The sequence below is a fragment of the Canis lupus genome, chromosome 13 (assembly GCF_048164855.1).
Source record: "Canis lupus baileyi chromosome 13, mCanLup2.hap1, whole genome shotgun sequence".
NCBI lineage: Eukaryota > Metazoa > Chordata > Mammalia > Carnivora > Canidae > Canis > Canis lupus.
This window is the reverse complement of record NC_132850.1, coordinates 37,103,053-37,130,922: the sequence shown is the minus strand read 5'-3', so window position 1 is coordinate 37,130,922 and position 27,870 is coordinate 37,103,053. Positions and strand designations below refer to the sequence as shown.

The following is a 27,870-nucleotide window of genomic DNA, read 5'->3' as shown; positions in this document are numbered from 1 at the left end:
ACAAACATGACCTCAGCCAGATGATCGAAATCGAACTAGGTCATAAATAATAAATCCTCGATATAATGTGATGAAAATGGAATCTTACCTCTACAGTCTTTCTCCCCAAAACATATAACCAAGTACAACCATGAGAAAAACATCAGACAAATTTCAGCTGAGAAACATTCTATATAATACCTGACCTGTACTCCTCAGAATTGTTGAGGTCACCAAGAACATTATGACAGGGGCACCTGGGTAGCTCAGTTTGTTAAGGAACCGACTTGATTTTGCTCAGATCATGATCTCAGGGGTTGTAAGACTGAGCCGTGCATCAGGCTCCATGCTCAGCAAGGCAGTGAATGGTTAAGATGTTCTCTCTCCCTCTCCCCCTACCCCTCCCCACATTCCCTCTCTCAAAATGAATAAATAAAATCTTTTCAAAGGGGGAAGGGAGAAGAACATTATCACAGCCAAGAGGAGAACTAAATGTATGTACTCTGGTACCCTAGATTGGATCCTGGATGGGACACTGGGCTAAAACTAAAGAAATCTGAATAAGGTATGGTTTCATTCATATAATGTGTCCATATTGGCTCATTTGTCATGACAAATGTTCCACACTAACATAAGATGTTAGTAATAGGGGATATTGGGTGCAGAGGTGGGAGGGTGTGGGGACTTCCTGTAAGATCTTTGGGATTTCACTGTAAATCTACAATTGTTCTAGAAAATATAGCTTATTTAAAAAAAATAAGAAGGGCTATGAAGTAAGAAGGGTGGGAAGGGCTACTATAGATGGGATAGTCAGAGAAAATCTCTGAGGACGTGATGCTGATACCAAAGCATCAAGTTAATAGAGCAATATTTCTGAAGATGCTTATCCTTGATTTACCTCTGACTTGGTTCTCCATTGCACTCTTTAGGCTGCTTGGGAGCATACAATTTGATTTGCTGGAAAAACTAGAATGATAATACTTCTGACTTTTTCAGGCATGCACTTGGCACTACTCTTCAAGTCTTAACACTATTCACTCATCATCGCAACAAGCTGTACCAGATTAACGCCCCTGCAGATAAGAAAGTGCAATGCAGAGAGGTTCGGTGATACCCACTAAGTCACACACTATTAGACGTGGGAGTGGGCAGTGGCTGGGCTCCAGACTTCTTCAGGCTCTAGAGGAGAACCTGTTGCCTCCTTTTTGGAGGAGAAATCTTTGATAGGTATATGCTACACTAAGAGAATGTTTAGAGGAAAAGGAGAAATTAGAATTGGGAAAATAAATGATTCTAAGCTTTCCGTGTAAATGGGTTCAGTGACTAAGTGGAAATTGACAATTGTGCTGGTTCCTTGAGAAATTGTCTTCTGGTATATCTCTATTTCAGGATTCACTTTTGTTATGGAATTGTTTCTTGGACCACTTAGGAGACGATACTTAGGATAAGATTGTTAATAAATAAAGCAGATGTTTTACACGCACGCACATAACACACAAACCCCAAATGCTTAAGTAAGCTGACAATGGTAAGAGTTGGGAGAAGGGCATTTCAGGCAGAAGGAACAGCAAATCAAGGGCCTGAAGGAGTTCCAGGGAGAGAAAATGTTCACGAGGCTGAAGCAAAGCAAGTGAAAGGAAAACAGCAGGTCCTGAGGGTGGGCAGACAGCAGGACTGATGGAGCCTGGCCTGCAGACTGTAGCAAGGAGTGTGTCACCTCCTCAGGTCCACTTCTGGGTTTGGCAGCATGAGAATACAAGTAATATAATTGTATTAGTCTCCTATTGCTGCTCTGATGAATTACTACAAATTCAGTGGCGTGAAATAAGATCAATGGATCATCTTAGAGTTCTATGGTGAGAAGCGTGACACGAATCTCACTGTGCTAAAATCAAGGTGTCACGGAGCTGTGATCCTTCTTCTAACTCTAGAGGAGAACCTGTTGCCTTGCCTTTTCCAGCTTCTAGAGGCTGCTGGCATTCAGGGGCTTATGGCCCCTTCGTCCATCTTCAAATCAAGCAGTCCTGGCCCTCTACCCTCTGCTACCAGCATCTCACCTCCTTCTTTGACTCTGCCTCTCCTGCAGAGTCTGCCTCTCTACTTTCATTTACAAGAACCCTGGTGACTACATTGGGCCAAACCAGACAATCCAGGAGACTCTCCCCATCTCAAGACCCTTCCTTCAATCACCTCTGCAGAGTCCCTTTGCCATGTAAGGTAGCATTCACAAATTGCAAAAATTAGGATGGAACCTATTCAGGGGCCACTATTCAGCCTATAATAACAATAATAGCAACAACAGGACTATAGACATCAGATTGCTGACTTTCTGCTGACAAAATGCCCCAATTTTGCCAAGTTGGGCATTTTAAAAAAATCACCATATACCAATTACATTGGAAAGTCATCCACAGGTTTTAAACAGAGGAAAGGCATGAGGATGGGCACCACTTGCTATGGAGTCTCCTCTGTGAGGATGCTAGTCTCCCTGAGATGCTGGCCCGGCACACTTGGGCAGAGCACAACTGCATCATGATAAGCAGTCATCCTGGATATAACCTAATTTACGTTCTAAAAATTAAAAAAAAAAACAACCTTATTATCGAAATCTCAAGCAAATACAAAAGTAGAAAATATAATAAAGTTCCCCAATCCCATAACCCAGTTCCAACAATGATCAATACATATCACCTACGTTTCCAGCAGCCTCCCTCTCCCACTGGATTATTTGAAGCAAATCGCAGGCGTCATCATTTGATCATAAGCCAGAAAATGTTACCTTGGATATTGCAGAGAAAGTTGTGGGAAGAGGTAATGGGAATGCAAAAGTAGAGGGCAGAGTGGAAGTGGACCAGTCAGATAGTCTGGGGTGGGACAGCAGATATGGAAGAAAAAGATGTGGACACATTGGGCCCATATAGTGGCGACAGAGCTAACAGTGATGCCAGTGATCACCAAATTCTGTTTCCTCTTCTTCCTAGACGCGCAGCAAGACTACATTTCCCAGACTCCCTTGCAGTTAAGCGGGGCCATATGACTGAGTCCAGGCAGATGGGGTTTAGTCAGATAGTATCTGCACCCCCTCTCTCCCTCCCTCGGACCTGAAACCTCCCACACAGCCTTCCCCAGCCCTCTTCTCCAGGCTGAGAAGAAATTTGACAAGTGACACATGAAAGACCCTCCGTAAAGGGCAAGGGCAGCTAGAGAAAACTTGAGAGGAAATAGAATCTCTCCTGTTTCATTCACTTCAGTAATCTGAATGACCCCAACAGGTTGTGTGTGAGTAGGAAATTCGGTGACTCTGCTGAGTCTACAGAGGAAGGAAGATCTGTCCTACCATCAGGTTCTCCTGTTATGTTAGTGATTGTTTTGTTTAGTCTTTCTCAAGGACCATGTTGAGTGAGCCAAATTTCGCTTACAGCCTTCTCCCTTCGGGATCTGGCAGAGGCTGCCCGGTGTTTTGTCAGACTAGGCAAGTGTGATAGAGCCACTTCCAGTTTGAAACGTTTGAGAGAAACATATTGTATTTACAAGATTTCTGGATTAGTGAAAATCAATGTGAGCACACGACTTCAGTCAGTTGCTGCTGGAACCAACATGAGGTGGTTTGTTGAGGGGAGCAAACCTCTGAAAGTCTGCTTTTATACTTTCCAGCCACTACCCACCCCCCCTCAAAAAAGGCTCCAAACCCCAGCTATCCTAAAGGGAGTTAAGACTTCCTGAAGCAGCAAAGAATTGAGTGTTAGCTCCTTGACCAGGTTTGGATTACCTCCGAAGGCAACTGGGCCATCGTACGTGGCATATATTTTTAGAGTTAGACGGGGAGAAGGGGCGGGCCGCTGTAGGCTGTGCTGCGGCTGGGTGTGGTGGGAAGTCACCCTCCCTCTTTGGGGACAAAGTGTCCCACCCTAAGCCGGATAGTGACATATCATAGCTCAGCCTCCCAATTTCACCCACTGGCCTCTGTTTCCCATATAATCCAAGGTCAGAGAGACCCAAACCAACAGAGGTGACTCCACAGCCTCACAGGAAGCTAAAGCTGTGAGAAGAAGGATGTGCCACCCCGTGCACCTCCCCAAGGAGCTGTCTGTGCACTGGGCCAGGGCTGCTTCCGGGCCAGCATCCAGGTCTGCTGCTGAGGGCCAGGTGGTGTTGGAGTTGGCCTACTACCCCTCCTCCATCACATTTTCCAGGAAGGGGTGGGTAGGGACGGGTGGTAGGTGGGGACATTGTCGGCAATGAATGTTGGTGTTTTTGAGTGGGAGCCAAAGCATTGTGTGTTTCAGGGGGTCTGGCAGACTGCCTCCACCTAGGGAGACACACATGACAAGACCGTCACCTCGGCCTATCGCAGAGTCGTGTGAACTTCGCAGGGTAGGGTGGACTCAGGGGTGAGTTCCACCAGGAGGGCCAAGGCTTTCTTCCCCCACCATCAATCTCCTAGCAACTGAAGCAAAGGGGCAGAACGATGAGCTTGATGAAGGGGGGGGGGGGCGGTGTAGTACCAGTCTTGTCAATCAGTTCCAGGGGTTAGATGTGGACAGACAGTTCTCTTCTTTCTATTGTCTAGTACTTGAGTCTGGATCTTAGCTGAGGCAAGTGGGCATTAACAATGGTGGTCCAAGGGCACCTAGGTGGCTCAGAGGTTGAGTGTCTGCCTTTGGCTCAGGTCATGATCCCGGGGTCCTGGGATCGAGTCCCACATCAGGTGCCTTGTGGGGAGCCTACTTCTCCCTCTGCCTGTGTCTCTGCCTCTCTCTCTGTGTCTCTCTCATGAATAATATATATATGTGTATATATATATATATATATATATATTTTTTTTTTTTTTTTTTTTTTTTAAACCAACGATGGTCCAGCTCGTAGCCAGGAGAGCACAATCAGGCTGTGGTACGTTCCTATTTATCAAACCCCTTCCCCACTATGCTTATGCTCCCTCTTCACAGAGCCTTCAGTGGCCTGAGGATAACCCAGGAGAACAGAAGCAGGAGGAGAATGTCTAAGTCCAGAATGGCCAGCTTCTAACAGCTCTCTAGGAACTTTTCTACCAGAAGCAGGTCCTGCCGGCATCGTCTTCTTCAGGAGCTGGGTTACGGTGGGATTGGCCTGAGCGGCCCCTTTTACATTCCCTCTGATCACAGCTTGTTTGCATTTGGAAGCTTCAAGGCCGTGGCTGCGGCCCACCTGGTGTACATCACAGGGGCAACTACTGCCACCAGACCTAGCATTTGTTACAAATTTGAGGCTTGTGGTATTTGAAGCTGCACAATCATTTGGGAGACTGAATATTCACGGGAGGGTTGTGGAGAGGGAGGCTGATGGGGTAGTGCGAGCCCCAGAGGAGACCATCCCGCTGGCTCTAAACTCGCAACCTGAGCATAGCCTGTAACCCTATCAGTTCAGAATTCCAGAGGCCTTCCCAGGTTACCAGATGGAGCAAATAAAAATACAGGCCCATCCCAGCCAATTTGAATTACAAATAAGGAATGAACACTTTTGTTTTTCATACAATTACGTCCCAAAGATCGCATGGGATATACTTGTGTTTAAAATATATTTGTTCTTTATCTGAAATTCAAATTTGACAGGGCACCCTGTATTTTCCCTGACAAGTCTAACCCAGGTACAGGGTGCCTCCAGAAGCTTCTCCGAAAGACAGAAGTGAAAGGAAACTCTGTGAATGCCGGCTTATTTGATAATTAGCCTTTCAACCAGTTGAGAGGCTGTTGTGGACCTCCAGCAGGATTTACTGATGTTAAGAACGAAGGACTTAATGCAGAGAACCCTGAAAGGCCAGTTGTCACCGACCCAGCCAGAGGGACTCTTTGGCCAGAAAAGAAGTGTTGGTCCTTTTAGAAAAATGAAACCTTGAGGCCTTTTAGCTTTATCTCAGTGGCTAGCAGATGCCTCAGCCCTGAGCTGCCTCAGCCCACACCCCGGGCCAGCTGGGCTACTCTCTTTCCTTACCCCCCCCTCAGGCTGTGAGGGGGCAGGCCCCAGCTACTCCCCTCGGGTGCCTCTCCTCTCTGCTCCATGGACCGTCTTCTCCTGAGCCTGGTCACCTGAGAATCTGGGCCACAACTTGGTGGGAAAGGCAACTTCCGTTTTGCACTGAGTTGAAAATCACACACCGTAAAACTCACCACGTTAAAGGGGATGATTCTGCGGCTTTTAGTACAATCCAGCTCCGAACCCTTCCATGGCCGCAAGGAAAACCCCAGAGAAGCCTTCCCGGGCAACTTACTCTTGCTTTCTTCAAAACACAGAGCGCTTCCTGGCCGGAGGCTGGAGTGAGGGAACAAGAGGAAGAAGGCGCTTTGCTCTCCCAGCCCAATCTCTGGCTTTTAATTGGTTTGTAAAATGGAAGGTCTCACAATTAGCAGGCCCCAGGACAGGTGCGAGAGCCAAGTGGGGCCCTGGGTGACGGGAGAGGGTGCGACCTGGGTGCAGGCTTGGGCGGGAGGGCGTCGGAGAGGCCGCCAGGCTGTGAAACAATGTGCAGGGGGCCGTCGGCCCCAAAGGGTGTACACCAGCTCCCAGACCACATTCTTGGGGGACAGAGTAAGGAAAGGGGCAGGACTGGGCCTGGGCTTCCGGGTTCAGCGGGAGCAAATGACTCACTTCGGGGAGGTGCCCGGCCTTCCCTTGGACCCTCGATACTTTGAGGTTTCCTGATTTACAGGAGTTAGTTCCTTCTCGAAGGAACCCTCAGCCCTCTCCACTCCAGAGGGACCAACCCTCCTTCTTAGATAGAAAATCTGGTGCAACTGCATTTTTCGAGGCAACTGCTACTTCCTGCAGTGACTTGCAGCAGCTTTATCCCGCTGGTTCCAGCTTCCTTTATTCTTTCGCTGCCAACAGGGGTCCCCCGCTTAGCCCATCAGAAGCTTCCTCGCCTGGAACAGAGTCGCAAGGGGAGCCCTTCGTTCAGGCCTTGGGCTCATGCCTCTTTTGGGAAAGGATACAAGAAAAAGAACCAACCAGGAGGACGATCTTCTGAGACAGCTCGAGCTACCAGGGTGCATAGAACCGAACAGTCATCCACTTACCAAACCTGCCTTGATGGCGTGTTTGCACCCAGCACCGCTCTGAACGCCTCACTGATGTTTGCTCATTGAAGTTCGGAAGTCCTGTGATTAGGAAAATGAGCTTGCTTCAGGGTGGGGTGTCCTCGTGGGGTTGGCCTTACGTCCAGGCCTTAACCAACACCCCAGCCATCATGAGGAGCTCAAATCCCTCCGTTCCCATATGCAGTATTCGCAGGACCCAGAGAAGTTGCAGGAGGGACCCCTGGGTGGCTCAGCGGTTGAGCATCTACCTTTGGCTCAGGGCGTGATCCCAGGGCCCTGGGATCGAGTCCACATCAGGCTCCCCTCAGGGAGTCTGCTTCTCCCTCTGCCCATGTCTCTGCCTCTCTCTGTGTGTCTCTCATGAATAAATAAATTTTAAAAAAAGAAGTTCCAGGAATGACAGCAGAAAGTGGAAGAACAAATAGGTCTAACCTTCTGTGCACGGAGTCCGTCCCACAAATATCTTTATCTCCCTCTCCCTTGCTTCCATGGGCCACAGTATTGAAACAGCTGCCCACTGTGTCCAGCCTATGGACACTGTGCTCAGGTATCATGGAAGTAACAATATTCGAGTAGATGCCCTAGATGACAGAACTGGGAGAAATCTCTTTGGCCCAAGTGGAAGGTAACCAATCATTCGTCCTGGGTTTGGGGGATGAGAGGTGTAATTATATTTTTCCTAATAAAGATAACTTATTAAATCTAAGACAATACAAGTTGATTTTACACCATTTTGCAAATTCTTTCATACAAACACATTCCATACATTAGGAAAAAGTCTTTATTGTGCCATAGTGGGGATCGGGAAATACAATCCCTGTGTTTTTCCTTCCAGACTGTATTTAAATCGAATCATGATCTCTCTCTCAATTACAACTCCATCTGAAATTATGTCTCACTTTCAAATGTACTCTTGAATGCTGCGTACTCTCACCTTGTTTCCTACCTTGGACGAGGGTGTAGATGCTGTGTGTGTGCATGTGTATGTGTGTATGAGAGAGAGAGAAGGATGGAGACCGAAGTCTTTCAAGGAAGGGTTAAAGAGTCTCGTGCAAATTAGCTTCCTCTCCCATGGCGGGCACTGAGAATCACAGTGCTTAGAAGAAGTGGGATAATGAGGGAGTTGCTGCTTGTGATATCCCTTCCCTGGTGAAGCTTCAGGAAAGGTGAAGAGACTAATTGGCTGGTCTGGCAAATGATTCAAGATGAGTTCAAAAGGAGGGGCTGGCTGCTGGTAGGAAGTGAATGGAAATTCACCTGCATGCTGGCCTTTCCATGGTGGGTGCCTATATGTAAAAACAGAGAGAGCAAAGGCCCTTCTCTCCATCACCTGCCAAGAGGAAAGCAGAGAGGATCTGTCATTGCCTCCAGGGAACAGCCGTTGCCATCATTTCAAGGTCACCTGAGGAGTGTGCCTTCATTGCAAACCCATTAGCATGAGCTTCATGGCTTCAGGGAGCATCCAAACAGCACAACTAGGGAAGGGCCGTGAGGGAGCAAAGGAGATGGAAATAATTGGTTGAAAATACTGGATGTGGGCACCCTCTAATCTGGGAGGACCGACGGTATTTGAGCAGGTAGTGCACTGCAGAATGCTAGGGGATACCACTGACGTGGACCCAACATTCCCTGAGGCTGACCCCGCACCTCCACTCCATCACCACCACCACAGCTGCAGCTCACAGCCCACACAATTCCTACTCTTGACTTTTTGGAAACCGAGCCTCCCATTCAACTTCATTCTAAGCAAGAAGCATCACAGTGGCAATTACTGCTGCCCTGCATCCTCATTTCCTCAAAGGATTTGTAGTGCATGTTTTTCCCACATACTCACCTCAAGTATAGAAACCTCACAGATTCAAATTAACTTGGAGAGGGTGTAGCAAATAAGGAGAAAGGCAAGATAAGTTGGTAAAAAAAAATTCCGAATTCTTATAATGACACGAAAAATCTTTATGCTCGAATACATAGAGGGAATCAGTTAGGAGAGGGCTATAATTCTTTTTAAAAGAACACCTCAAAATAACTGTTATGATACTGTGAATTTACTAGCTTGCTCAACAAGAAGTCCCTGGACAGAAACAAAGTTAATTCAATGCTTCAACAATGTCTAGAAAGATTTAAGTTTTTTACAACTATCCTATGCCATTCTCACTTAGAAGGTCAGCTTTGACCCTCTGGCTACCTTACCTCATGGTCACAAGATGGCAGCCATGGTTCCAGACATTCCACATAAATCCCACAACATTCTTTGGACAAACAGCCATTTCGTGTGTGTGTGTGGGGGCGTGAGTGTGTAAGGATGTGTGTTTTATCAGAGAGGAAATGCTTAGTCAGAAGCACTCCATCTTAGAATACTAGTTAAGCGGCTAGAACGGAAAGTCTCAAAAATACGATGGTTTAAACAGGAAAGCTTGTTTATCTCTCATGTGCCAATGCCCACGTAACTAAGTCTATCTTGTTACCGTGCCATGCCCTGGAGTTGCGCATTTGCTTCAAGCTGGATCACAAATATCAACTGCCAGTTTGAAGAAAGTGGAAAAGAGACACCGTGAACGACAATAGCAATTTCCTTATTTAAAACGTGCTCCAGAAATTAGACTCAACACTTTTTCTCACAGCTCGTGGACCAACACCGTCACATGGCCCCACCTTGCAGTAGGGGAGCCTAAGAAGTACAGTAGTTGGGCATCTGCCTGGCTCACCCTGGAGGACTGCTGCTACTGAAAAGGCAAAATGAACAAGGGGGGGTCATGAATATTCTCCACCACACTCCCCATGTGGACTTCTGCTCACGTCTCATTGACCGGAATTACTTCTGGTGATCAGAGCTAAAGCACTCACCGCAGGAGAAATGGAACCACTGTCATTGGCTTTGACCAGGGTTTCTCCATCTCAGCACCACTGACATCCTGGACTGGATGACTCTCCCTTGTGGGGAGCTTGCCCTGGGTTCTATAGAATGTTCAGCAGCACCCCTGGGCTTTACCCACTGGAGCAGTACCAAGGATGCCTCTTACCTGAGTCATGTGTGAAAGACATGGACACAGAATCAGAGCCATTCCCACTGGAGCAATGGACTGGAAATAGCAACCCACAGCGTCTACTATTGTCAATAACACAGCAAATGTCAAACAACATGCAAACAAATGAAGGTCCTGTTAGATCATCTTTAATGAAACTAGTTATTCCACCTATATCTGTCCCGAGAGCATACCTGGTGCCAAAGCGTTCCAAGCACGTTCTTGGCTCTGGAAATACAGTAGTACGAAAGTACAAAAATCCCTGCTGGCAAATTGAATTTAAATTTTTAAAAAATGGAAAAAATGCAAATTACTCTAAGAAAAAACAAACCACACCAAAATCCCTGCCTTTACAGATCTTGAATTTTAGCACATAGCTACCTAACAGTTCAGAGTTAGCCATAGAGGCAGAGTTACCTTTAGAGGGTAGTATCAGAATCAAACTTTCCTGCACCCAGATTCTGGTTCTACCACTTATTAGGTATGTGACCCTGGGCAAGTTACTTTCGACTTTTTTTTCTTCTCTATTTTTCATCGTTCTCATCTCTTAAGTGAAGAGAATAATAATACTACCCACCTCTTAGCCCAGCACCTAACAGCTAATACTCTAAACAAGTATTAGCTGTGTTCTAGCAAATGAGCCCTGGACTAGGAGTCAGGAGTTTTTCATTCAACAAATGTTTGTTGAGCATCTACTAGGTGCCAAACTCAGTTCTAGATACTGGGCATTCAGAGAGTCAGATAGCTGAAACATATCCTCTGTCCTTAAAGGGCCTTCCAGGTTCAATACTTAGTGGGGGTGTCCCTAGGGTGTGTGAGGGAGGGGGGTGAGAGGATGAACAGAACTTGGGTGTAGGTCCTGGTTTAATCTGGCAGTTTTCTTTCTAGCACCTGGATCAATGCCTGGCACATGGAAGGTATTCAACAAAATATTTGTTAAATGAAGAAATGAATGAATGTCTCTATATAGTGGGAACCAAAATCCTGACTCTCAGAAATGTTTTGTAAGCTTAGAAAGTCCTGTGTAAATATCAGTGAAGTCAGAAACCTTGATAGTCATTGACCATTATCAAAATAAGTTATTTATATGCAAACTGAAAATATCAAAACTTTTTCAAGTACTTGGAAGCCATCTGACTTTTTAAATAGATTGAAAAATCTTCCTTATATTATTTCCCTAGTAAACTCTTTCCCACAGTAACTGGAAAAGTAACCTTTAAACCAGCTCGTATCTAAATCATGGCAAACATGGACAAAATCCAAATGAACAGGATTTCACTACATAATTTACTCGGATTTAAAATGGTTTAAAAGTTATCATGTTAAATTCATTGACTTCATCCATAAAAATACATCCAAATGGGCTTAGAACTTGTTTTGGCTGGAGAGGTGGAAACGGAGAGTAATAACAAATGACACTCTACAAATTCTAAAAATTATTAGTGACAAAATTGGGTCTGTTCTTCCAATTCTCTTGTAATTATTTTACTCTGATTTTTATTTATTTATTTTTCTTTAGAGAGTCAAGCTGTTTCCACTTAGATTACCTCTAAGTCTTCAAATGTAGCTACATTTAATATAAATCAGGGGGCAATTGTGAAGTTTGAGTAAACACAGAGGACCAAATTACTGTCATGCTGGGGGTGGGTGGGGGGGAGGAAGGCTGTGGGGACTGTTATCACATGCCTCATTTCTCTAAAATATTTTATTTCAATCTAGACATTCAAAAGGTAAAGTGTTGAATGCCTGGGGGCAGAGATGGAAAAAGTGAAGGTAAGTTTTACAGAGAACTAAAGTTGGCAGGAAATTGCACGATGAGATTCAGCTTGAAAATACACATTTATTTACCAAGAAGGAAACTATGAAAAGATCAAAGTACCCATTCCCCCTTGCACATTCCCCCAATTGATTCTGGGTATGACATGCAAGATTCGGGTAACCACTACCCCATACGCTATATTAAAACTTGGGGCACTTTAAATTTTCCCCTTGCTACTTTGCTTGAAATATGGGTCACTGCCCCAAGGTGCATGGTGGTACTCAGCTTACAGCTTTGGCCAATGAGGTAGGCTTTTGCATGCATGGGTAACTGCATTTCTTTTTATACCCTATAATCCATTTATATATGTTTTTTCCATTAAAAGGATGTCTTGAAATAAGAAGCATAAGTCATAATCATTCAAAGCATTTTTACATATTCAAGACAAAGAAAAAGCTAGAACAAGAGTTGAGAACCTAAAAAAAGTGGGTCTAATGGAGGTCTTTTCTCATTAAGACAGCTGTTACTATTGTCTGTTGGCCTCAAAGATGGAGTGAGGAATCCATTGTGAATCTTTTTTAGGGACAAAAGTCTTTTTTTTCTTTTTAAGATTTTTATTTGTTAATTTGACAGTGAGAGAGAGCACAAGCAAAGGAGAGAGGCAGGGAGAGGCAGAGGGAGAAGCAGGCTCCCCACTCAGTAGGGAGCCCAAAGAAGGGCTCAATCCTAGGACCCCGGGATCATGACCTGAGCCAAAGGCAGATGCTTAACTGACTAAGCCCCCCAGGAGCTCTTTACAAAGTCTTGTAAAGAATTCTTTGCCATCAGAGCTTAGTGTACCTAAGAGGCACCTTTGGGAAATCCAGCCCAACCCACAGCCCACCCTCTGTGGCTACAGCTTCTTCTTGGGTGGCTTCTTCATGACTCCAGCTCTTCTTAGTCTTCAGTGACACCTCTTTCCCCCATGGCCTCAGATCTCAGGATGGTATTGGATTCTTGCTGTTGTTGATCTCTTGATTCTTCTCCATCCCTTTTTTATACCCTTGACAGTGCCCATACCTCCATGGGTAAAACCATTACAGAAAGTCTATACATGTGCCACTTGTTTCCCCGACAACCACACTCCTTGTAGTATTTCCTGTGGCTAAAAAAAGCACCACAAAGTGGGAGGCTTTAAAAAATGTACTCTGGAAATCAGAAGTCCAAAATGACTTCACCTTGGCTAAAGCCAATGTGTCAGCTGGGCTTCATTCTCCTGGAGGCTCTTGAGGAGAATTTTCCAGCTTCTAGATGGAGCCACATTCCTTGGTTCCTAGCCCCTTCCTCACTCTTCAGAGCCAGCAGTGTAGCATCTTCAAACCTCTCTTCCTTTGACCTCTGCTTCTGTCACCATCTTGACTTCTCTGACTCTCTCTCCTGACTCCCTCTTTCCCATATAAGGTCCCCTAAGTGTAGCTTGGAGACCAAAGCTTGGGTACCCAAATAATCCAGGATAATCTCTCCATCTCAAGGTCCTTCATTTATGGAATCCCTTTGTCATGCAATGTACTCACAGATCCAGGGATGGGGACATGGACTTGGGTGTCTTTGAAGGCGTTTAGAAGACATGTCTGTCTACCATATCTTCCTTCAGAAAGGCAAAGGATTCTTCTGTTTCCTTTCCAAACATGCTGCTCTCCCCACACACTGTTTTACCCACCTCCTTCATAGCATTCCATCGAATTTCATCTGCCCCATTTCCCACTCTATCTCAACCCTGACAGGTCGGACAGGATGAGGAATTAACTAGCACCAAGACTTCGTGGTGATGATGGATTTTTGTGTTGCTTCTCTCACTTTGTGTTTACATTTTAACCAGATCTCTACTCCCTCAAAGAAAGGAATGATCATGGGGTTTCCAGTTATCCAGTGAAAAGATTAGACAATTGGTATTTGAGAGCTTATTTGACTGTCCTTCAAAGCGCAATACAAGGGGTGGTCTTGCCTGGAGATTATGAATTTTGGGAGGAACAAGATCTTATTATATAGTTAGTAGTTAAGTTTGGGTGCTGGCTTGTTATTGCACAGTCAGCTTGGGCTCTGGATTCAAATCCTACCAGAGTTAAAATCCACTTGCTGTCATTTATTACCATTGTGATCTTGCACACATTACTTAACCTCTCCATATTAGTTAGAGAACAGGCTAAGGTGCTGTAACAAAGACACTCCAAAATATGGTGATTTCAACAAGACAGAGGTTGATTTCGTATTCATATAATAATCTAAAGATATATTTAGGGCAGGCACGTACATTGCTTTGTCCCATAAGCACATCCAGGGACCGGGTTCCCTCTATGTTGCTCGGCTTGTCCTCATTCTGTGATCCTTGCTTTCATGGTCAAAGCCAGCTCACTACAGCCCCATCCTTGGAGCAAGGAAAAGAGGACATAGAGAGCAAGCAGTGTCCTTTGAAGGATGGGACACTAAAATTGCAGATCCCATTTCTCCTCACATACAACTGAGTCATGTGGCTGCACTGAACTACAAGGGAGTCTGAGAACCACAGCCATTCTTGGACATCCCCAGGTCCAGCCAAAATTCATCAGCTTCAATTACTTAAAGATAAAAAGAGAAGATAGAAATTAGGGAACAATTAGGAGGCTCTGCTACATCGTCTGCAGCTTAGTTTTGTCATCTACAAAATGAGAGCAGAGTTTTGATGATTAAGTGTAATACACAGAGAGGGATCTGAATTGGGTGCAGCACACAGTAAGTGCTCAATAAATGCTAGTGTATGTCACAGTACCATACGCCTCCCCCTCCCCTGCCATGTTTGGGTCCTAATGTCTGCTCCAAGGTAAAGACAGACCGTGAACAATCTTAGAATGTTGGAGGCTCATTCCCCCGAGTGTTGTGGTGCTGGGTGTGGATGGATGGGCTGAAGGTGCACCATCTGGCATCCACACGGAGCCTGGCCCTGAGGTACTGAACAATGTGAGCTGTGATGAATGAATCTCTTTATGAACAAGAAGTAGGCTCAGCCTGGAGAGTAGAGTAAGGAAAGAGAGGAGCCAAAGGAAAAATGAGGAGAAGGACAGGAATACAATGGAGGGAAAGCAGGGGCGCCAGCACTTTTGTGTGAATTTGAAAAAAAGATTCCCCTTCTTCAAGACATGTTACTGCCGTCTGCCTCAACGTCATCGTAATATACAAATCTACGCTATGATATGAATGACAGTCCCTAGAGTTGTTCAGCCATAACCTAGAAAAGCCATATAAAGGCCGAGGGATGGGAGGATAATAGGAAATAAGAAAGAAGTGTGAGAACGGAGATTAGAAATAAAAGTGGTATTATGAACTGAATTGTATTTTCCCCAAATTCATAGGTTGAAGTCCTAATACCCAATGTGACTGCATTTTTGAGAAAAGGCCTGTAAAGGAAATAATTAAGGGTAAATGAAATCAAAAGAGTAGGGCTCTAATCTAATATGACACGTGACCATATAAGAAGAGAAAGAAACAGCAAAGCTCTTTCTCTGCGTGTGCACAGAAAACCATGTGAGGATACAGCAAGAAGGTAACCATCGACAAGCCAAGAGATGGGCCTCACCAGAAACAAACCCTGCAGATACACCTTGATCTTGAACATCTAGCCTCCAACCCTGTAAGAAAATGTCTATTGTTTAAGTCACCTCGTCTTTTGTAGGATAGCCCTAGCCGACTAATGCAGTGAGGAAGAGAGGAAAGGTTCATCACGAGAGAGGGCAGAGATTAGGGGAGAGGAGGAGCAGGAGAGAGAAGGGGTTCGGTTCTTCAGCAGGAAGTTGCACTGACCCTGATGTAATCTGGTGGCTTGGTCCTTTATAAGTGAGGCACTTGGTCCTTTATAAGTGAGGCACTGCTGCCACCTGGTGGCAATGTACTCAATCCGGTTATTCATTCAACAAACCTCTCTCGAGCACCTGCTCTGGGCAAGGAAGGGTGCTAAGCAGAGGGAATAATATTAGTAAGCGTTGGTTAACACCTACTATGTGTTGAGCTCTGTCCTACGTGCTTTACATAGGATGAAATCATTTTAAAAATGATTAAATCTTCACCACAACCTGCCCCAATCATATAGCAATATGATTATTCTATTTTACAGAGGGGGAAACTGAGGATACTGAGAAATTCAGTAAGTTGACCAAGAACCTACAGCTCATACGTGAGAAAGTGAGAGCTTGAACCAGGAATTCTGGCTCCAGAACCCTTTACAGACATGTTTCCCACCCTTACAGTTTCTTCCTAATAAGAGGTAAATAACCAGTTTAGGGGAGTTGTGTAAAATACTAATACTTTGAAATGACAGCATACTGCTTTATTTATTTATTTTTTTATGGATTCTGTTTTTGAATTACAATCAAGAATACTCCACTTTAGCTAAAAGAGACCACACTCAACTGACTCATAGTTAGGGCATGGGTTAGTCACAGGCCCAGACCGGAAGGGTTTTAAAAAATAGAAAGCCCACATTCCACAGGAGCTACTTCAGCAAGAGAGAGAGGGATGGATGGAGAAATAAGTGGAAGAGGCGAAGCAGGAGAGAGGAGGGAGAAAGAAACTATAGCGCTGTGCTATCTAGTACAGTGGCCACTAGTTCTTGTTTAAATTTTCATTTTAACTAATTAAAGGACATTAAATTAAGAATTCAATTCCTTGGGGTGCTTAGGTGGTTCAGCCGGTTGGGCATCCGACTCTTGATTTTTGACTCACATCATAATAGGGTCCTAGGATCGAGCCCTGTGTCAGGCTCCACACTCAGCAGGGAGTCTGCTTGAGATTCTCTCCCTCTTCCTCTGCCCCCCCCCAGATACATAAATAAATCTTTAAAAATTTAATTCCTCAATTGTGCTAGCCATCAGTTCATCCCAAGTGCTCAGCAGCCACTGCGGCTAGCACTACCACAGTGGACTACTTACAGAACATCCTCATCATGACAGAGCATTCCATCTGTCCTGCTGCAGATCCTTTATTCTAGAGAATGGGGTCTTCTCCGTGGCTGATTCAGGCATAGGTCACCCAGAATCCACCTTGCAGCTGGCAGTCTGCAGGTCAGTGACAAAGCAGAAGAGCAAACATACAGTAATTCCACAGCAAAGCAGATGGTGCCCCTCTTTCCCTCTGATCTGTCCTGGGGCAGGCTGAGAGGGAAGATGTTGAACCTAAGTGGGACTTGGCTCTTTTTTTAGGTGAGGTGATGGGAAGCAAAGAGGGGTCTTCTTCCTCTCTTCCGCTGGGTCCTGGAGTGGGTCGTAGGGTGCCGTTGCACATACATAACTTCCCACCATCTCCTACTGGGGTGTCCTCTTGGCTGGTGGTTAGATAACCAAGGAAAACTTCACCTCCCAGTTTCCATTTTACTCGGGGGCTTTGCCCTTAGCCTATGCTCCATTCCATTGTCCAGTAGCTGCCTGTCACCACATACTGAGTCGTCTGGGCCCCTGCACTCTTGGTCCTGTCCCTAGGATCTAGGAAGATCCAAATGTGTTGGTTAATAAAAGCTCTTGTTCTATGTGACGATCATGCTTACTGGCTTTACGTGAGCCTCTGATTATCTAACATTAACCTTTCAGCTGTGATAAACTAGCAGCAGTGGGGTATTTAGACAGGCAATAGCCACCTAGGAATATTAAATTAATCTAGTTGGCTGCTAAGAAGTTAACTAAAACACACAGATCCAGAAACACAGACTGGGGTAGCACTCAAGCTTTAATGTGACTACTGCTCCACCCCACTCTGTACCATTGCGGAATTCATTCTGTCTCGTGTCTGTCCCATTCCTTCAGTCTCACTCTTCAACCCAAGTCCCTTGATTACATCTCGTACCAGCTAAGTCATTGGCCTCTATAAAAATGTCCCTGCTCTAGACTCAGGTCCTCCAAAACACTCTTCAGCTAAATTCATTCAACAATTATTTATTGAGCATCTGCTGCTTCCCAAAGGATTGTGGTCTAGTCCACACTGGTATTATGAAATAGCTGTAGGTACAGAGTAGAACATAGCTACTGGTTCATATTCCTATGGATGCCAATGATAGGAAACTCCCACTGGCATAAGCCGACAAAGGGCATTCATTAGCCAATCAAGTCCAAAAGTATGGTGCAGTGTGACCCAAAGGCTCAAACAATGTCACCAGCCAACTCTCACCTTCATTCCTTTCTCCAGATCCTCAGTTTGGCTCTCTCCTCAGGGACACGGTGACAACAGAAGGCTTCCAGCAGCTCCAGACTTACAACGGAATCATGTGTGTCTCTCCATGAGCTCCCATCATGTCCCAGGATTCACTCTCATTAGCCAAACCTGGCTCACCTGGTCACCTCTGAACTGTGGCCTGAAGGAAGGCTCTGATCTGGCTGGTCTCAGGTTATTTGGAGCACCTCTGACATCGGGGAGGGGGAGCCACAGAACTGGTGACAGAGAATGTAGACAAGAAGCCGGGGAGATTTAAAAAGCAGCAGATATCTCAGACTGAATAAAACATAGGAAGAACATGGGAAGAAACAGGTGCGTGCCCACGTCTGCAGGAAGGGTTCACAGCAGAGGGTAAACCTGAGCGGACTCTTAGAAAGAAAGGGACAGGAATCTCCTGGTCAGGCAGGAGAAGGCGTGAGAATGGGAGGGAGGGGATCCCAGTGGTAAGAATGGCCTGTGTGATCACAAAAGAGAATGACCTATGTGCCCATCTTTTTGTACCCAGCAAAGAGCCTGATTCAAAGCCAGGCTCTGCAGCTCTAGGGCCTGGTCTGAATCCCAATTCTGAAACTTACTAGTTGGTAATCTTGGCTGGTTACTTAGTCTCAGGTTGCTTTATAACTTAGGCAACCTGGAACTTAACCAGGACAAGACTTGTGCCTCAGTTTCCCCATCTGCCAAATGGGAAAAGTAATAGTACCTGCCTCACAGGGTTGCTGTCAGGATTAATAGAAATGTGTAAAATAATAAAAGTCAGCTATGACAAGCCCACAGCTAACATAATACTCAATGATGAAATGCCAAAAACTTTTCCTTTAAGATCAGGAACAAGATTGCCCACTCTCACTACTTTTATTCAACATGGTATCAGAATTCATATTGTTAAAATCTCCATACTATCCAAGGCAAGCTACAGATTCAATGCAATCCCCACCAAAATTCCAATAGTATTTTTCACAGATATAGAACAAACTATTCTAAAATTTGTATGGACTCACAGAAGAACCCAAATAGCCAAAACAATCTTTAGAAAGAGAAACAAAGCTGGAAGCATCATGTTCCCTATTGCAAAGCATATTACGAGGGTATAGCAATCAAAGTAGTATGGTTCTGGCATGAAAACAGACACACAGATCATTGGGACAGAATAAAGACCCCCAAAATAAACCCAAGTATATATGGTCAATTAATTTAGGTCAAAGGGGCCTAGAATATACAATAGGGGAAAGGACAGTCTCTTCAATAAATAGTATTGGGAAAACTGAACAGCCACCTGCAAAAGAATGAAACTAGATCACCATCTCATACCATATATTATACCAAAAATTAACTCAAAATGAATTAAATACTTGAATGTAAGATCTGAAACCATAAACTCCTAGAAGAAAACATAGGCAGGAAGCTCCTTGACATCAGTCTTGGTGATTATTTTCTTTTAATTTGACACCAAAGACAAAGGCAACAAAAGCAAATAAATAAATGAGACTACATCAAACTATAAAGTTTCTGCACAGCAAAGGAAACCATCACCAAAATGAAACGGCACTCTACCAGATAGGAGAAAATATTTTCAAATCATATATCTAATAAGAGGTTAATATCTAAAATATATAAAGAATGCATACGGCACAACAGCAAAAAAAAAAAAAAAAAAAAAACCTCATTAAAAAAATGGGCAAAGGATCCGAATACACATTTTTCCAAAGAGGACATACAGATGGCAACAGACACATGAAAAGATGCTCAACATCACTCATCATCAGAGAAATGCAAAACAAAAGCACACCAAATGCACACCAAAATCACAAGGAGCTATCACCTCACAACTATCAGAATGGCTAGCATCAAAAAGACAAGAAAGAACAAGTGCTGGTGAGGATGTAGAGAAAAAGAAACCCTTGAGCACCGTTGGTGGGGTTGCAAGTATGACGCAACCACTATAGCACTGCATGGAAGTTCCTCAAAAAAACTAGAACTACCATATAGTCATTCTCTTTTCTTCCTCGGCTGCTTGAAGCTTGGCCACCATCATGACTGACACAGTAACTATCCGTCCCCAGCAGCTCATGGCCAACCGACAACTCCAGAGGGAACAAATATTCATTGGCGTTCTTCACCCCAGAAAGCCAACAGTACCTGAGACAGATATTCGGGAAAAACTAGCCAAAATGGACAAGACCACAACAGACGTCATCTTTGTGTTTGGATTCAGAACCTATTTGGGCGGTGGCAAGACAACTAGCTTTGGCATGATTTATGATTCATTGGCTTATGCAAAGAAAAATGAACTCAAACATAGACTTTCGAGACATGGCCTGTGTGAGCAGAAAAAGACCTCAAGAACACAGGAAAAGGAATGCAGGAACAGAATGAAGAAGGCCAAGGGAACTGCAAAAGCCAGTGTTGGTGCTGGCAACAAATGAGCTGGAGATTGAACAACAGAAGGAGTAAAGATTCTGCAGTGACTTTACCTGTGGTGATTGTGCAGATTTTTCCTGAGAGGATTAATAAAATAAGAACTTAAAGAGAGAAAGAGAGAGAGAGAGAGAGAACCATCATATGATTCAGCAATTCCACTTCTGGGTATTTATCCAAAGAAAATGAAAACACCAACTCAAAAAGATATAGGCACCCTCGTGTGCATTAAAGCATTATTTTCAACAGCCTGGATATGGAAACCACGGAACTGTCCATCAGTGGAAGGATGGATAAAGAAAATGTAGGGGGTGTGTGTGTGTGTGCGCACGTGTGTATAATTCAGTCATAAAAAAAAGTAAAATCTTGCCATTTGCAACAACAGAGATGGACCTTGAAGATAAGTGCAATAAGTCAGGCAGAGAATGATAATTGCATATCATATGACCACACTTACATATGGAATAAAAAAAAGAATCCAAGCTTATAGTTACAGGGAACAGATTAGTGGCTGCCAGAGGTGGGGGTAGGGCGTGGGGCGGGGAACAAAATACATGAAGAGGGTCAAAAGGTACAAACGCCTAGTTATAAAATAAATAAGTTATGGGAATATAATACACAGCATGGTGACTATAGTTAATAATACTGTATCGCATATTTTAAATTTGCTAAAAGAGTACATCTTAAAAGTTCTCATCACAAGAAAAACATCTGTTAACTACGTGGGGTGACAGATGATCACTTCACAATATACACAAATATCAAGTCTTTATGTTGTGCACCTGAAATGCATTAAATGTTATTTGTTGATCATACCTCAAACTTTAAAAAAAAGTTTTTAAAATGCGTTACTGTGTCTAAAGCACCTAGAATAGGGCCTGTCACATAAAAAATGCTAAAATGAATTATTAAAGACAACAAAACTGTGCTATCCCTAGTTTAAAATAATGACCTACAATTTAGTGTAACTACAGATTTGGTTAATGAAAAAAATGACAACAAAAGAAAAACAAAACTTTACCTTGCTCATGATCATTTATACAGATAACATTATATATCATGTAGAGTCCCGTTCCTACTCATCCATAAGTCACCCTCTATCCAGTCATGCTGTTTGCAAGATGTTATCCCACAGTTCACAGTTTATAGGAAAAGTAGTTTCTCTTTCTGGCTTTTGTTTCCTAAGGTCTAATATTGCAAACTTATTTTAGCATAATGTTGCTCAGTTTAGCCCACCCAAGCCTCATGAGACAACCTGACCCCAACAACCAGGAAGAGAGAAACTGAACAGGATGTACACACAACCCACTCTACGTTGAGATCATTTTGTAAATGTTAGGCTCTGAAACTGGGTCAATGGTCTTGTTATTCCTAGTCTCCATGTGACATTTTCTTAATTAATTAATTAACATGTGCATGTGAGGGACTTTGGCCAGATAGGCTCATTGTATTTCATTCTTTGGAAACCCTCCAACCTCCACCTGTAAGAAACAATGACTTTTGAAGTGGTCTAGGCAAAAGGAAATATATCTTATTTGCAACATTTCATGCAGTGGGGTAAAGAAAGGAAATTAGAAAAAGGGATGTGGTAAGATCAGGGTACAAGGCTATGCTCAAAAAGGATGTGCTCTGGGGTCACCCTCCCCAGGTTTAAACCCCAGCTCTGCTAGTTCCAAGCTAGTGACTTGAGCAAATTTCTGATCAGAACCTTGGTTTCTTCCTTTGCAAAATGGGGGTGATAACAATGCCAACCTCATGATAGTAGCCAGCCCCTAACAAGGCTTCCAATGTCCTCTACCTCCTGGGACTCATGTCTTTGTGTTTCCTTCCTGTGGTATCAGGATTGGTCTGTGTGACTGATCAGTTATGGCAGAAGTGATGAGATGTTCACCTTCAAGGCTCAATGAAAGCTGGAAAGATAACTTTCCAGGGGCTGTTATTTCTTCCACTTCTAGGGGACAGAAAACCTTAATAAATCCTTGTCCTGATTACTAGGCCAGGAAGGAATGGACAACCCTAGTGCCCAGAGGCCTCTCAGATAAAATGTGATGGATTCAGTCTTTGAAAATACACCTGGGTGTTCATGAAGTGTCAGCTTTTTTTTTTTTTTTTTTTTCCCCTGAATTTGCCTTTGGTATCTGACTATGCTCTTAACCATTAACGTCTTTGAAATTACTATCCCTTTCAATTATCCATCCAAACTTCCCAAGTGGGAAAGACACATGCATGCAGCAATCATTTGGTACAAGCAGAAAATATTAACTCTCTAATTTTATTGATGTAAGTGGCCTGCTTCACAGATACAGCTTGTGAGATGTAATCATAGGTGACTATAATTTGTTCTTCTACTGTCCCTTTAACTTTTCTCAGTGGGCTGGCATTTCCTTCACCCCAGATCAAAGCCCTCTGCAGGCTCATGATTTTTTCTGGACACTCAGGTAATTTTCAAAGTTTGATGGTCATGTTTCATAAATTGCAGCCTCAATGCATAACTTATGTAAATGTAAGCGCAAATGAGCAAAGAAAAATAGCAGAACTAATGCTTCTCTTCCAAGACAAGGTGTCCACATTGATCCAACAAACAGAATGAAACAGTAATGATCAAATCAAATCTGACAGGAAGGTAGCCCCCTACCATGCAAAGCAAAATTATTAAGATGGTTATTTAAAATTAAGGATTTATACTATCATTGACAATGACCCTTCCTCTCAATGTAGTTTGCGCCATGAAATATTCATTAATTATATTACCACACAGTACAGAATTCACAAACAAGTAAAAAAAAAAAAAAACCCACATTTATTGAGGGTATACCCCTCAATTTTTATTGGTATCGGTTAGCAATAAAAAAAGAGACCCCTGCTTTATGTTTCCATGCAAGCCTTGCTGCTTCCAGAAAGATGCCCACAGACCTCTGCATTGAACTCCAACAGCATCTGTGGATGGGTCCACCTCAATCCCCTTTAATTATTCAGTTTCCCACTCGGATCTCTAGGTTTCATTTTATGGCTTCACTTGCCCTATAAGGTTATGAACTTTTCAAGGACAAGCCAACATCCATGCTGCTTGCCACCTGTGAAAGGGGTCTGATAATACCACAGAAGTGCATCTATGCCAGCCAGGAATACTATTTCCTTTTGGCCTAGGATTGGGGACTTATAGAGTTATCCTAGCCCAAGGAAGACAGTGGGTGGAGGGAGGAGAAAGAAAGCATTTTTTTAAAACTCAAAAGTATCTGGAAGATTGGCTCTGTTTGATTCCTTAAAGAGCAGAAAGAAAAGCCAAAGCTATCACAAAATATCACTTAATTTCTCATTTCTTATTGTTCTAGTTCAATGATTCTTCTTGGAAATAAAGAGGAAGTATTTGAGTAGTGAGAATTGCAAAATTCTGGGAATCCAAGCTCTCTTCGACAAAGCAATACCTGTCCACCCCACTCCTGCCCCCACCCCCACCCCAGGGCATCTTTCTTCTCCATAATCCCTCCCTCCTTTGTTCATCCTCCTTCCCCTTCCTTCTTTGATTCCCCTTCCCACCTACTGAGGCCCCACAGTACATTTGTCCTGTAAGAAAGTTAAAGAACAATAAGGTAGGCCCAGGAAAAGCTTGCCACTTCAACTCCTTTGGGAACAGAGAGGTTGAAAGAAACAGATGCAAACCAACTGGAAGGGCAAGGTGTACACATGGTTAATTCTCCTTATTTATAGCAATTACTCTATAAAGTCGCTGTGAGCACTGAATTAGTTAGTGAGTCCTAAACCACTGCTGCCAGGGGAAACACAGTAGGGTTCTGCGAACTTTTGGTTGTATTTTCCAGTCAATATGTCTCTTTTTTTTTGTTTTTTGTTTTTTTAATATTTTATTTATTTATTCATGAGAGACATTGAGAGAGAGGCAGAGACACAGGCAGAGGGAGAAGCAGGCTCCTTGTGGGGAGCCGATGTAGGATTTGATCCTAGGACCCAAGATCACGACCTGAGCTGAAGGCAGACGCTCTATCACTGAGCCACCTGGGTGCCCCAATACGTGATCTTATTTTATGTGTGTGTCTGTCCAAGGATACCTTACTTAATATACAGTTGATTCACGATCATCACACTCATGCCCACAGCATGAGGAGTCACACCTGAACGAAACATATCTAACACAGGTGCGTTCTTTCTCCATGGGGCACATCACAGCCCTCCTGTGCTTAGGAACATGAGACAGCACCTGAGCGTTGCTTGGAGGACATTTTAAAAGCAAAATAAATGACCAACAGAAAGCACAAAAATGTGAAAAACAGGACACTAAATAGACCCCAAAAAGGACATTTTTTTCCAGTCTAAGATGCAGACACAAGAAGGCTCAGCTTTGTGTTGTTCAACCCCAGCTGAGAAGGGGAGCCTCAGACAACTCAAATTCTCCATTGCTCTGTGTGTGTCCACATGTGACCACAAAAGGGCCACAAGGATTGATTTGGGGGTAACACATACATTCTAGAGAGTGGACAAAGTCACAAATATGAAACCTGCAAATAATAAGCATTGACTCTGTGTGTGCAGGCATGCTTGTGCATGTGTGTGTGTGTGTGTGTGTGTGTGTGTAAAGTTCCTGCTCAGAAAAATTAAGGACAAACAGGGGAAGGGGAATGAACTGGGAAAATATTTCTAGTGAAGGAGGACAATGAATAGGGGTGAGGGGAGTGAGCTGTGAGCACCGAAGTGTTTGCCATTAGCAGGAACATGGTAAGGGTGTTTCCTGTTACAAGCAAGCATGTTGCCTGGTGACATCATAGGGCAGGGAAGAGTTCACAAGGCAGCTTTCTCTTTGCCTCAAAGTCAACAAAGAGTAAAGCACTGAATAAAAGGAACCCCTGGAGCCTCATACGAAATCTCCTTTATTCATTTATACATTTGTTTATCCATCCAACACACGTGCTCGAAGAGGGAAAATACGCCATCTGGAAATTCAGGACACTCCACCTACTCCTGGAGAAGGATAAATAAACCAACACTTGTGTGGTATGGTAGGTGCTGTGTTGGGGTTGACAGAGCATTACAAGAGTACTGATTTGAGGATTGGGGCCAGGACTCCAAGAGGAGGAGTCCTGACGTGCTTGATAAACTCTCGAACCGAATTTCCTCTGATCCCAAAAGTACCCTTTGAACCTCTAAAGCAGTGGTGTTTAATTTAATACGCACATCAATCCCTGGGAGTATGTTATTAAGATACAGATTCTTTAAAAAAAAAAAAAAAAACCTTATTTACTTATTTATTTCAGAGAGAGAGAGAGAGAGAACATCAAGGAGATGGAAAACCAGGATCCCTGCAGAACAGAGAGCCCAATGTGGGGCTCGATCCCAACACCCTGGGATCATGACCTGAGCCAAAGGTAGATGCTTAACCTACTGAGCCACCCAGGCGCCCTAAGATGTGGAATCTGATCCAGCAGGCCAGGGACAGAGCCGGAGATCTGCATTTCTGGTGAGGCTTTTAGGAGACACTAATGCTGCTGGTCCTGGAACCACACTTGGTGTGCGACAGAGGGACAGTCATGTGACCAGAAGTCCCACCTAGCACGGCCTGATAGTCCATCCTGTTCAGGCCAGTCCCTTCTGTGGGCACAAGCAGATAAATAGCACATCTGTGTGGCAGGTTCTCAGTTGGGCTAGGGGTTTGGGGAGGAGGTGGGGAGGGGCAGAGAAGGAGCTCGGGCAGGAGAGGAGGGTCGCTCACACTATTTTCCTAAATTGGAAGAACTTGGTCTTGTGTTCCTCTCTTTCATCCCTGGCCTCCCGGGCTGCCCAAACCTTTTCATGGCATGAATAGACTAGAAATGTGCATATTAAGAATAAAATTCTTGCACAAATAAGAACTGATTTACAGAAAAATGGAGAAACAGGTCAGGGTTGCCTCGACCATTTTGTGAGCTAAATGTGAAGAAAAAAAAGAGAGCTAAAATAGATTCTTCCACTTTCTCACCCATTGTAAGAAGAACATGAAGGGCATCACATACACCTCTGTTCTGTTAGGGCAGGAGGTTCTACTAGAGCCCCGCCCAGACTGGAAGGTAGATAGGCAGAGTCCTGGGAAGGGAAAGGAGAACTCTCTCCAGGAAAGATGGGGGCTGGGTGGGGGTTTAGGCTTAAGGAAACCTTCCACTAAACTGCAAAACTCAAGGAAACCACCATCCTCCCTACATCCACGCCACTGCTGAATCCAAAGGAGGCTTTCACTCCTTTTTTTAATGGTCCTCTAGGCTGCATTTGACTTTGTTGCCTGGCTTTTCCTAGTTGATTTCATGAGTTCTTCTTACCCTACTCCCCCCTATTTAAAAATTTCAGCTTTATTGAGTTACAGCTGACAAAATTATAAGATCTTTAAAGTGTGCATTGTGGTGATTTGATACATGCCTATGTTGTGAAAAGACTGTCCCCATCCTTTAGACTTTTTTTGTTAAAACCTCGTGTTCTCCCAGCTTTCAACCTGCTTTCATTGCTCTTCTCTCTACACACTCTACTTGGGCAGAGCTTTTTACTGTTATACATTACTTGACCTTCTCATATCTACCATAAACTTCCCCAGAGACATGGACTTACACATCCAACTGATTCACAGATATCTCCACTTTGAATCCCATAAGCTCTCAAACTACCAATGTTCAAAATTAAACTTAGATCATCCTCGCCTAAATCTGTCCTCTTCATATGTGTCTATCTCTGGTTAATTGCTCACACACCAAAGCCAAAAATCTGAGAATCACCTTAGGCCTCTTCCTCTTTTTAATCTGTGAATCCATTTCCTTCCATTCCTTCCTTTCTCTCTATCTTTACTTACTCCTTTTGTTAGGCCCCTACATCTTCTTCATGGACTATTGTTAAAAGTTTCCTAACTCACCTGCCTCTGGTTGTGATAGCTCATATCCATTCTCTGAATAACTACCAGTGTTCTCTCCATGACCTGAATCTGACCATGTCCCTCACGTTTAAAATTCTTCAATGGGTCCCTTATTTACGAATTCAAGATTAAAGACCCAGTTGTCTAAGGTCCTCTGAGACCTGTCCTCTTCTAACTTCTCTAGTTTTAACACTGAGATCCCAGCCCAAAAGAAATCATCTTTTAACCCTTCCTCGCCCTCTGGAAGGTTTCCAAAGCTGAGCTCGATGTCCCAGCTCTGCATTCCAATCTTGCAGCCAACACATACTCAAACCACAGAATTCAATACAGTATATTGAAATGACCTTCCAAGTTTCTAAAATGAGAGTATTGGCTTATTCTGTCTTTGCTCTCCAGGGCCTGGAAATGTACATAATAAACGGTAAAGGAAAAACTTGTTGAATTGGCACAATTTAGGTCACGTGTGCTAGCTTGCCAACACGGCAAGCCAGCAAGGACACAACTCTGGAGATGTAAAGCTTACAGTTAATTTGA

General features: G+C 43.9%; 1 protein-coding gene and 2 long non-coding RNA genes across 6 annotated transcripts in view; 2 read left to right on the top strand and 1 right to left on the bottom strand.

Annotated features, from left to right (window-relative positions):
* LOC140602911 (uncharacterized) overlaps positions 1–27,870 on the bottom strand; it is an 84,536-nt gene that overhangs the window by 56,218 nt on the left and 448 nt on the right. Inside the window, exons 2-4 of one of the 2 annotated variants that reach the window (XR_012005893.1) lie at positions 17,997–18,256; positions 16,769–16,894; positions 12,425–14,425 (exon numbers count right to left, since the gene is read on the bottom strand). This is a non-coding gene — a long non-coding RNA (uncharacterized lncRNA). Of the gene's footprint in view, positions 1–88; positions 14,426–16,768; positions 16,895–17,996; positions 18,257–27,870 lie in introns of those variants that run through there. The other variant, XR_012005892.1, reaches the window with a different exon arrangement.
* LOC140602909 (uncharacterized) lies at positions 249–18,547 on the top strand. Of its 3 annotated transcripts, none has more exons than XR_012005889.1 (6): positions 249–544; positions 976–1,081; positions 15,197–15,262; positions 15,361–15,474; positions 15,955–16,104; positions 18,040–18,545. It is a non-coding gene; the product is annotated as an uncharacterized lncRNA (long non-coding RNA). The 3 variants fall into 3 exon arrangements; XR_012005888.1 differs by having other exon boundaries at positions 18,015–18,542; XR_012005890.1 differs by lacking the exon at positions 15,361–15,474 and having other exon boundaries at positions 18,015–18,547.
* On the top strand, positions 20,072–20,611 carry LOC140602908 (small ribosomal subunit protein eS24-like). Its single transcript, XM_072773170.1, has one exon. It carries the CDS (start codon positions 20,072–20,074, stop codon positions 20,462–20,464), a length of 393 nt encoding a protein of 130 aa, XP_072629271.1. The 3' UTR covers positions 20,465–20,611.

Bases quoted from the DNA above. Each gene is read 5' to 3' on its own strand.
- LOC140602908 (XM_072773170.1), top strand. From the start codon at position 20,072: ATGACTGACACAGTAACTATCCGTCCCCAGCAGCTCATGGCCAACCGA.